The sequence below is a fragment of the Mus caroli genome, chromosome 8, assembly GCF_900094665.2.
Source record: "Mus caroli chromosome 8, CAROLI_EIJ_v1.1, whole genome shotgun sequence".
In the NCBI taxonomy this organism is placed as follows: domain Eukaryota; kingdom Metazoa; phylum Chordata; class Mammalia; order Rodentia; family Muridae; genus Mus; species Mus caroli.
Genome location: NC_034577.1, coordinates 100,915,973 through 100,926,288, shown reverse-complemented (window position 1 = coordinate 100,926,288; position 10,316 = coordinate 100,915,973). Strand labels below are relative to the sequence as shown.

The window sequence follows — 10,316 nt, the reverse complement described above, 5'->3', positions numbered from 1 at the left end:
TCCCAAGTGCTGGGATTAAAGGCGTGCACCACCACCCCCAGCCCAGTTCAAACTTCTAACAGTAACTGACTAAATCTTCCCAAGAAAAAAATACAGTATATATGCTTTTTCACACTGCCTTACCCACAACGTACAAAAGGAAATTAATTTCATCACTTAAATGTTTTCTGCTCTTTTTTAATACCAATACCCAAAACTGCTCCTATCTATTTAAAAGAACTTCAAATTTAAAGCTGGGCATGGTGGTGCCTGCCTTTAATACCAACACTTAGGAGGCAGAGGCAGGTGGATCTCTAAGTTCAAGGCCAGCCTAGTCTGCAAATTGAGTTCCAGAACAACTAGAACTACATGGAAAAATCCTGTCTCAAAACTGTCACCACTACCACCTCCACCGAAAAAAACTAATTTGAGTTACAGATCCAAAGCAATGTAATTAAGTAACTGCTACAAAGACCCTGTAGTTCAGAAAGCCTAAAATGTTTACCATTTGGCCCTTTATAGGATGTTTGCTCTTAACTTATAAACAGCAATTTTAAGACTAAACTAAAATTTCTTACTTCAAATTCTAGATCACACAATACATAATATACACATATATATATATATATATATATATATATATATATATATATATAATCTTGAGCAAAGTCACTCTATAAAATACTAATTTTTATAATATAAAGGATATGAAAAAATTTTCAGTTGACTTACCTAATGTTTTTGTCATTGTTCAATAAGAATCGACCAAGAATATTTATGGCTAGAACCTAAAGAGAAATAGCATACATTTGTTTTTGTTTTTTTTTTAATCTATAAAAATGATATATTTATATTGTTTTCTTAATCTAAAGAATAAATTTCTGGCCTCTGTGTAGAAGCTCCTTAAAGATGGCAGCTGGTTATCTATAAATTGTTAGCAAAAGGAGAAGTTATCTAAAGGCATTCTTAAAATCGTGTTTCATTTCAGAGGCCAGAAAGATGGCTCAACTGAAATATAAAGGTGCCTGCCACAGCCTGAAGACCTGAGTTCCAGAACCCACATAACAGAAGGACAGAATCCATTCCCTCAAATTGTTCTCTGACTGCCATGTGTGTAGAATAGCATGTATGCATGTGCACACGTACAAAATAAATTATTTTTAAAAATCACATTCAGTTTCAGCAGTAATTACCAAAATTACTGGAGGGCATAATGAAAATATATCCCATTTTTGGAATGCCACCTAATGCTAGGACAATAAAATCAACAATGACCTTGAACCTAAGAGAAATGCATACTCCAGCAGCACACAGTTCCAAAAATGTATGTAACAAATGCATGGTACAAGCATAGACACAAAATCTCCTGGGGCTGTATCAGTAAGGAATACGTGATAGGAGATGTCCTAGATAGCCATCAACCACAAATCTGCTGGATATATTACAAGCATGTACAATGGAGTCTTATTCAGGTATTACAAGAAAGTCATCTGACATATGACAAAACAGAAGCAAAAGAGATGAAAACACAAGCAAAGGGATAAATGCTCTATGGTTATATTCGTATGAGATATAGGATGCTGTGAAATGTCGTCCCCATTTCTTGACATACGGCTCCTAAATCTCATTTAGTTTTAATTTTTTCAAAAGGTTTTAAAATGTGTGCTTATTTATGGGGTGTGTGTGTGTGTGTGTGTGTCTCCCCTCAGAAGTCAGAAGAGAACACTGGAACCCTGGAGCTGAAGTTACATCTGACATAGGTGCTAGGAACTAAACTCTAGTCCTCTGGTAAAACAGCAAGTATTCTTAATCACTGAGCCATCTCTATTCTTACATTTAGTTGTTATGAGGTAACTTTTGATGGATCCCTGAATGGCCTGAGGATGGGGCTAGCTTGTCAGAGGAAGCAACCATGCTATTGGAGGCTGGAGCTTTCAGCCCTTCCTCAAGATCCTGGAAATAAAAAGTGCTGAAGGTTATAATCTTCACCTCTGGCCAATGATTTAATCAACCATGCCTACACAATGAGGCTTCCATAAAACCCAAAAGAACAGGACTTTGGAATAACTAGGCACATGGAGTTTTCTAAAGATGGTACACGTGCGAAGAATGCTTCTTCTCCATCCCTATATGCTTTGTCCCCTGTTTTGCCAATCTAGATATTCATCCCTATCCTCTGAATAGTCTTTACTGTAACAAGGACAAGTAAGTATCCCTCTGAATTCTGTGAGCCATTCTAGCATGTTAATTAAGCTCACAGAGAGGGATGTAGGAACCCAGAATCACAGCTGGCTGGTTTAAAATACCAATCGTACAACTAGCATCTGATGTGGGAGACTGTCCTGTAGAACTAAGCCTTCAACTTGAGATCTGACACTATCTCAGAGAATATTTAAACTGAATTAAGTTAAAGAATACCAACTGGAGACCACTGAAAAGATCACTGAAAATCTCCGTATCTGGTGTTAGAAGTAAAGTATCTATTGATTACGCAGCTATACAGAAGGGAAGAAGACAGAACACTTCATTTGCTGAAGTGATAGAACCCAACACTCTACCAGATGAGCTGTATCTCCATCACACTTGGTTGTTGGGTTTTTGTTTTGTTTTGTGTTGTTTTGTTTCTGTATCTTTGCAAAATCTGAGGAGAAACCCACAGACAAAACAAATGGTGTTTTTAAGGACTAATTTTCCAAAATAAATAATTTTCTTAAAAATAAGGAGGGGGACTGGAAAAATGGCAGTGTTAACAGCTCCGGCTCTTGCTCTTCCAAAGGATTTGAGTTTAATTCACAACACCCCATGGTAGCTACAAGCATCTGTAAATCAAGTTTCAGGGATCTGATGCCTTCTTCTGCCTTCCAAAGGCACCAGATACACAAATGGTACATGGATGTATTTACAGCAGAAACAACCACATACATGAAATAAAGTCATTTAAAGAATGTTTTAATTTTTAAAAAGTTGATTTAAAAAGGGGGGTGGGATACCGAGAAAGACAAAAAAAGCTCTGGAAAAATATGCCAGAACTACTGGTTTCTTAGCTATATAAATGTACTAAGGCCATTATTACACATCTTTAAGTGATCCAAATGGTAAATTGTTGTTTATAATCTACCACAACTGGAATCTCTATCTCTATCCTCCCCGCCCCCATCTTTCTACATGAGCAAAAAGCAGCTTCAAGATAACATTTTCCTAACAGAGTAGAGACCAATATACAGCTGCTACTTTTGCTTAAAAGGAGGAAAAAAAGAAATTGATGGAAGTTGATTTGATATATCACAGGCTATCATAATATCATACTCTAACTGGTAAGTCTATTTCTTTAAAGGCTCTGGATTAGCAATTATAATATTAATAATTGGATTAAGCCAGGGTGGGTAGCACACGCCTTTAATCCCAGCACTCAGGAGGTAAAGACAGGTGGACCTCTGAGTTCCAGCCAGCCTGGTCTACAGAGTGAGTTCCAAGACAGCAGGGCTACACAGAGAAACACTGCTTCAAAAAATCTTACTATAGTTATATTAATAGATTGCTAATGAGCAATTATTGATTAGGTTAAGGAGAAATTCATAGGGATAACCCCATAGAACTCTTATTTAATCAGGGAGAAAAATGAAGAAAATAAACTAATATTAGAATATTATCCTAGCAATTATTAAAGACAAGAATATCTGACAGATAACAAAAATCATGGACAAAAGTCTAAAAATGTATTTTTGCACAGGCTCAAAGTATCTCCTCCTAAAATTTTTAATTATAAAGGGAAAGACAGTAGATACACAGTACTAAAGACACCAACATACAGGGCTGGAAAGAAATGGCTCAGCGACACCCACATGATGGCTCAATCATCTATAACTCCAGTTCCTGGGCACCCAATGCTCTCTTCCAAACTCCATAGGAACCAGGCATGCATAGGGATTCATATGGAGCAGATATATACCTACAGGCAGACACTCATCCACATAAAAAATAAACTACATGTACAGCTTGGTCTTCATGTGGGCCCCTAACAAGTGGAACGGGGCTGTCTCAGGTTCTGTTCCCTGCCACGGGGTGGTACCCAAGGGGTATAATGGGGGAGGGATGTGCGGCCTGGCATTCTGGGCAAAGGGCAAAGTGGGCAAAGGGCATAAATAGAAGCTGAGGCTTTAGGGGCTAGAGATGGCTGAGCAGTTCAGAGGACATGGTTGCTGGTCTTCCATTTTGGTTGCAAACCATTTATCAAGTGTGTGCAAGTTTGCCAAGAAAAGTATAACTTTAATCTATAAAATTATTTAAAAAAAAAAATTCAGACAGACCAAACTGAGTTAAATTCTACAAAACAACTGACCAATACTTCTAAAGTGTCAAAATCACGAAAGATAAAGAAAAACTGAGAAACTAACAGACCAGAATGTTAAAGAGAAGTAACAATTAAATGTAATGTAGACTCACAGACTGGATGCTGTAACAGAAAATAAATGCTACCTGGAAACTTAGAAAATCTAAATGAAGTCTATAATTTACTTAATAGTAGTGCCCATGTTAATTTCCGGGTCTTCATAAGATGTATAAATTTGTAAAACATTACACAGGGAAAGGTGGGCAAAGGGCATATATAGAAGCTGAGACTTTAGGGGCTAGATAGAGATGGCTGAGCAGTTCAGAGGACATGATGGCTGGTCTTCCATTTTGGTTGCCAGCACCTGTATTAGGTTGCTCACAACCACGTGTAACTCTATGTCCAGAGAATCCAATATCCTCCTTTGGTTTCCAGGGCTGCTGCTCTCACCACAAGCACATGAATACACACAAATAATAAAAAAAATAATAAATCTTTCAAAAAGTCTGAAACTGTTTCAATGTTAAGTGACAGTAGAGGAAAGGGCTGGATGTGGTGAAGCACACCTACAACCCCAGAACTGGGAGGCTAAAGCAGAAGAATCAAGAAACTGAGGACAACCTACCTACCCTACAGAAGAGTTTCAGGCCAGCCCCATCTATGTTATGCCAAGATGCTATTTTGAGTATAAACAAAGCATCACAAAACATTGTTTCCCTCTGAAGGAGACCTAGTAGCTATATGTGAAAGCTACAGAGCTAACATTTTCCACTCCGTATAACTTTGGGGCTACCTGAGTTTCTTGTTCTATAGGTTTATTCCTTTAAATATTGTATCTGTGCCTTGTTTAAAATGATGGGTACAATTCAGGTTGTGTCCCTAGTAAAAGCTTATTCTGAAAGCTCTCCTTAACGACAGGTATACAGCTACATCCCTTCTTAGCTCTTCCAAGCTTTATCATCTTCATCAAGGTTAAAGCACACATAGAAAACATAGTATCATGCTTTGGTACATCAGTCCTTCCTTTCCAAAATACTGAAGCCCAACTTAATCACTCTAAAAAAGGAGGAAATCTTAGAGGAAAGAGAAGATTCAAAAAGACTTACTCGCAATCCACTCTCTGATTTAATATCCATGATAGTCAAAACCGTCTCATACAGAATAGCATTGCCTACATTTTTACTCGTCTCTGTATTCGTGGCAACCTGAAAAACAGACAGCAGTGCGTAAGTGAGAAAGCAGCACTTCCCAAACTGCCGAATGCAAGGAGACATACTGTGGTTTCCGTATCTCACTAAAGAGAAAACAGAAACCATTCACCCTGATAACCACACCTTCTACACTCTGCTTGATGAAAATGGAGAGTAATAGATTTCAAGTTGGATCAACTCACCTGTGCTAATATATCATTCATAGCTTCACTTGAATCATCATCATTCCGTCCTAAAATTCTTAATAACCGCAAAATTCGTACCTAATATGCAGGATACAAAAGGTCAACAAATTAAGTCTGACTCAATCTCATTCAGAATGGAACCCAAATAATGTAAAGGAAGTTAGATGCATCAGAGATAAGTCAGGAGAATTTTCAACATCTTTTGAAAGAGGCCATGCACATGTCCACAGCTAATGAAGTTATAAGATAGCCCACCCTTCGCAGCCACTAAGTAAAACTTACATTTTCACTGTCATTTCATTAATTAAACGCAATACTTATTTGGTCCCGGTTCACTTATTAATATAATTAATGAATTATCAAATCTGTACCCTATATAAACTTAAGATGAAAAAAAAACAATCTCGGGCTGGTGAGATGGTTCAGTGGGTAAGAGCACAGACTGCTCTTCCAAAGGTACTGAGTTCAAATCCCAGCAACCGCATGGTGGCTCACAACCACCCACAATGAGATCTGATACCCTCTTCTGGTGCGTTTGAAGACAGCTACAGTGAACTTATACTAATAAATAAATCTTTGAAAAAAAAAAGAAAGAAAAAAAAAAAAAACAATCTCTTCAAAAGCATTGCATTCACGTGACATTTATCCAAAATGTTTTTCAACCTCACCTGCAAAAAGGGGTCACTGATACCAGAGACATCATGTTCTGGGGAATATCCGGACATGATGAGGTTCTTTAGAATACGAACTAATTGGGGCACAAGCTGTAGGGGAAAAGAAAAAAAGATGTATCAAGACAACAACAACAACAAAATAGTGACTCTATGAGCCTATCTCTTCAATAAGCAGAGCCTTTGGTTTAGAAAAATGATGCAAGGGTCTGAGTCCAAGAAATTTCTTCTGCTGTAAATACAGTAATGCAAATGGCTGAAGTATTAACTCAGATACTGAGGCCAAAACCTACCAAGTAATATGCACTTCATCAGCGAGAAAACAAGCCAGATCTTTTTCCTCTGGTGCTCAATATGTAAAGACACTAGAATCATAGTGGGCCAAGAGCCAATGGGAACCAAATAAAAGCGGTCTATGGGACATGCTGCAGGTCTACTTTTGTAGAACTTGAAACTCTTGGGTAGCAAAAATCAGTTATTTGTTTATCTATTCTAACAAAGTCATATCAAGCATTAACCAATGATCTTATTAAATATAAAGCATATCACATTTCAAATAAAAAAAGGTCTCTCCTCTGAAGATAGGTTTAGTTATATATCCCTTCCCAAAAAAGCAGCAGGAAATCCCAAGTGACCAACATGAGCCAAAAGGAAATGGCAGATGGAGAAAGCACACCTAAGACCCTGGTGTCCCGCCCAGTGCTCAGACAGAATTCTGCCGTACTTAGTGTGTTCTCCTCTCACACACAATAGATTGCACATTCCTTAGTTAACAAGTCCTTTGACCTCCATTTTCCGGGTCCAGGTCAATTATTATTGTCAATCTAGTTACAGATGCTTGCAAATATATATGAACGCTCATTTGCTTTCTGTTAATCAATTACTTCATGTGAAATCCCGATATCAAAATGTCTGCCACAACTGAACTTTCCCAGTCTCCAAAAGAAAACCCCATTTATCTACATGAACAGCTCTTATTACCTAAAACTAAACAAGAAAGTGGACAAAACTATGTCTTTTTATAGGGCAGTTGAACAGAGCCAACACTGCTGCAATTCATCATTTTCCCTTGTGTTTATTCTGTTCCCTCCCTACTCCCCAAAGCCTAGAAAGGTACTGAGATTAAAATGAAAGGCCAAGCTATACTCAAGACAAGCACCCAAAACACTAGAACATTATGGCCATTTACAAATGCAAAAGAGCATATGTGACCTTAAGTCACGTAGCCATACTACTTCAGAATTTAGTGACTGATAAATCATTAAAACAAAAATCAAATTTGGACAACTCCAGGAATAAGACAAGTCTAAAATACAGAGATCTGTAAACTCTAAATAAAATCTCAGTAAGTCTGTTGACCAAAGTGTGAAGAAGATACTCAGCTCAGCTCGCACAATCCCTGTTCTCTGCACTCCGAGCACTGCATACAACCCTAGTCACCTTTAAGAATCTGACTTAGCTCTCGGAGAAGTCCTCACTGAATTGAGAAACTGCTTTCTGTGCTGCCGAGGCCAGCACACTGCATAAGGCTGCCCTGGACAGAAAGCTCATGTCGAAGTGTTCAGAATACAAGTTCTTGGAACCCAGCTTTAGTTTTCAGACAAAAATGCAAGTTACTAAAACCGATGACAAGACAAACAAAGCACAGTAACAGGAAAAGCTGCAGCCATGAAAATCAGTTGGTGCCGAGGACTCCACCCCTAAACCCTTTCAATATCCCGAAGCTCCTCAGCAAGACTAAGTCCAGGTAAGAGGGGGATAAAAGCTCTGAGCCTGAGCTCCAGCTCACAAGTACATGTGGGGCTTTTTCAAGTATGGGTTACCCACAGATGGCTCTAAAGTATCTACTTCAAAAGGAAGCAATGTTTTGTGTAAGGGCTCCAGGCAGATCTGGAAGGGCAGCTGCTCAAAGCCTCTCACATGAAGATGAAGGCAAGGCAGAGGAGGAGGGTTACAACTCAGGGAAGGCTGCAACTGAAATCCAAGGCTGAATTTGGAACCAGGAGATTAAAAGACAAGACAGAAACTGAACCAGGGAGTTAGCCAAAAATGCTAGAACAAATAATTCACAGTATTAAGCACAGCTTCAGCATTAGTACAGTTAAAAGCCACACTTGTGGATGGATACACAAATGCTACTAAGGACCTAAAGCCAGCATGCACCATCTAAAAAAAGAGGGTTAATTCTTACCTTTTCATTCTAACATACAGCAGGATTCCAAACAGACAACAGGAACAAAACATACAAAGCAAGCATTAGGGACAGATACGGGTCTCATACTATTTTACATTAATTTAATCAACACATAAACATCTAAGGAAGAAGGAGCCAAAAAAAAAAAAAAAAAAAAAGACCACCCAAAAGTCTGAGCTCTTTGTGGAGTGCTCAGCGGTCTTCTCTAAAGGAACCAATGCTCCTAACTAGACAAAGAATAATCTTTCTGACTCCTTCTCAGTAAGTAAAGGGAGAAATAAAAGTGCCTACTTTTAAATGCTATAAAAAAGGGGGAAAGGAAGCCAGGCGGTACAGTGCACATCTCTTAATCCCAGCACCTAAGAGGCAGAGGAAACTGAATCTCTGAATTCAAGCCATCTTGGTCTATAGAGCAAGTTCCGGGACAGCCAAGGGCTACACACAGAAACACTGTCTTGGAGGGGAGGGGGTGAGCCCCCTGCCCTCCACTGGACATGGGACTTTAAAAAGGTAGGACTTTAACAGGAATTTGTGGCCTAAAATAAACACTGTAACAAAGTAATAAAAGTCAAAATTCTGTTTGCTATTCTCACCTGAAGAAAAAACAAAAAAATACCTGTCTTAAAAATAAAGAGAAACAATCCTATTTGTAATTTGAGCTCAGGTTCCATTGCCTGGCTCAATGTGAAAACAACAGATAAACACATGAGCAGTTGGTATGTCTGCCAACAAGGAAAGACTTCTATTCTGAAAGGGGAAACCCTACACTAATACCAGCTCTTATATGCCTAACTCTGGCTTCCAGCCCCATCACACAGCAGGGCTAGTTATATCCTTTATTCAGTTTCATTGCTTGCTTTCAGAAGAAAATCCTAAGTGAAAAAGACATGCACTTGTCAGGAAAAATCACACAGAAGGCACCTACCTTTCTGAAATGTGCGAGCATGTCTGGGCTCCGTTCACACATCTCTGTGAGGAGGACTACAGACGTGTGAAGGACACCTGTGGAACGGTCAAAGGGAAGCAAAAATGAGGGTCTACTCAATTCCAGAAAAAGGGTTTCACATCCCTGAAGGTGGATTCCCAAAGGAGGTTCACTGCTCCTGCTTGTCAGTCCTTTCCTAAGGACCACAGCACTGAGCAGGGGCTGCTGCTGCAACACTGCTCAGATCAATTTTCTCAACTGTTAGGATGATAAGAGCCAGCCTGGCCATCTGTGAATAGACAGGCTCACATCCCTACAAATCACATCTCTCCTTCTCCATGTTCACTCAATACATTTTAGCTACATTCTGACAGACAATCCTACACAAAAACTTTAGTAAGATACTAGATATTCAGATAAAATGTATCAAACACCAGATAATGACAAATGACAAGTCAAATCCCTTGTCTCAAAGTCAGTAAAAAACAATCTCAAAGGACATTTCACTATGTAATAAATGACAGAGCCACCTAGACCCTCCTATGCTCAGCACGTGTGAGCAGCCTGGGCACAGCACAAACTTAAATTAATTTAAGTATGATTTAATGAAATTAAATATATTATGTCATTTTTTCCTTAATATTTAAGATACAAAACTTTACTCGAACTCATTTCACTGAGTTTATGATAAGAACAAAGGTTTAAGAAAAAAGCAAACAACAACAACAACAAAAAGCCAGGCACGGTGGTACACATCTTTAATCCCAGCACTCGGGAGGCAGAGGCAGGCGGATTTCTGAGTTCGAGGCCAGCCTGGTCTA

General features: G+C 38.8%; 1 protein-coding gene across 2 annotated transcripts in view; it reads right to left on the bottom strand.

Moving 5' to 3' along the window:
• The window catches only part of Ap1g1 (adaptor related protein complex 1 subunit gamma 1), an 87,263-nt gene that overhangs the window by 25,244 nt on the left and 51,703 nt on the right, over positions 1 to 10,316 (bottom strand). Inside the window, exons 6-11 of one of the 2 annotated variants that reach the window (XM_021171150.2) lie at positions 9,496 to 9,572; positions 8,568 to 8,576; positions 6,374 to 6,469; positions 5,703 to 5,783; positions 5,416 to 5,514; positions 712 to 767 (exon numbers count right to left, since the gene is read on the bottom strand). In XM_021171150.2, the coding sequence (XP_021026809.1) occupies positions 712 to 767; positions 5,416 to 5,514; positions 5,703 to 5,783; positions 6,374 to 6,469; positions 8,568 to 8,576; positions 9,496 to 9,572 (418 nt within the window). The remainder of the gene's footprint in view (positions 1 to 711; positions 768 to 5,415; positions 5,515 to 5,702; positions 5,784 to 6,373; positions 6,470 to 8,567; positions 8,577 to 9,495; positions 9,573 to 10,316) is intronic. The other variant, XM_021171151.2, reaches the window with a different exon arrangement.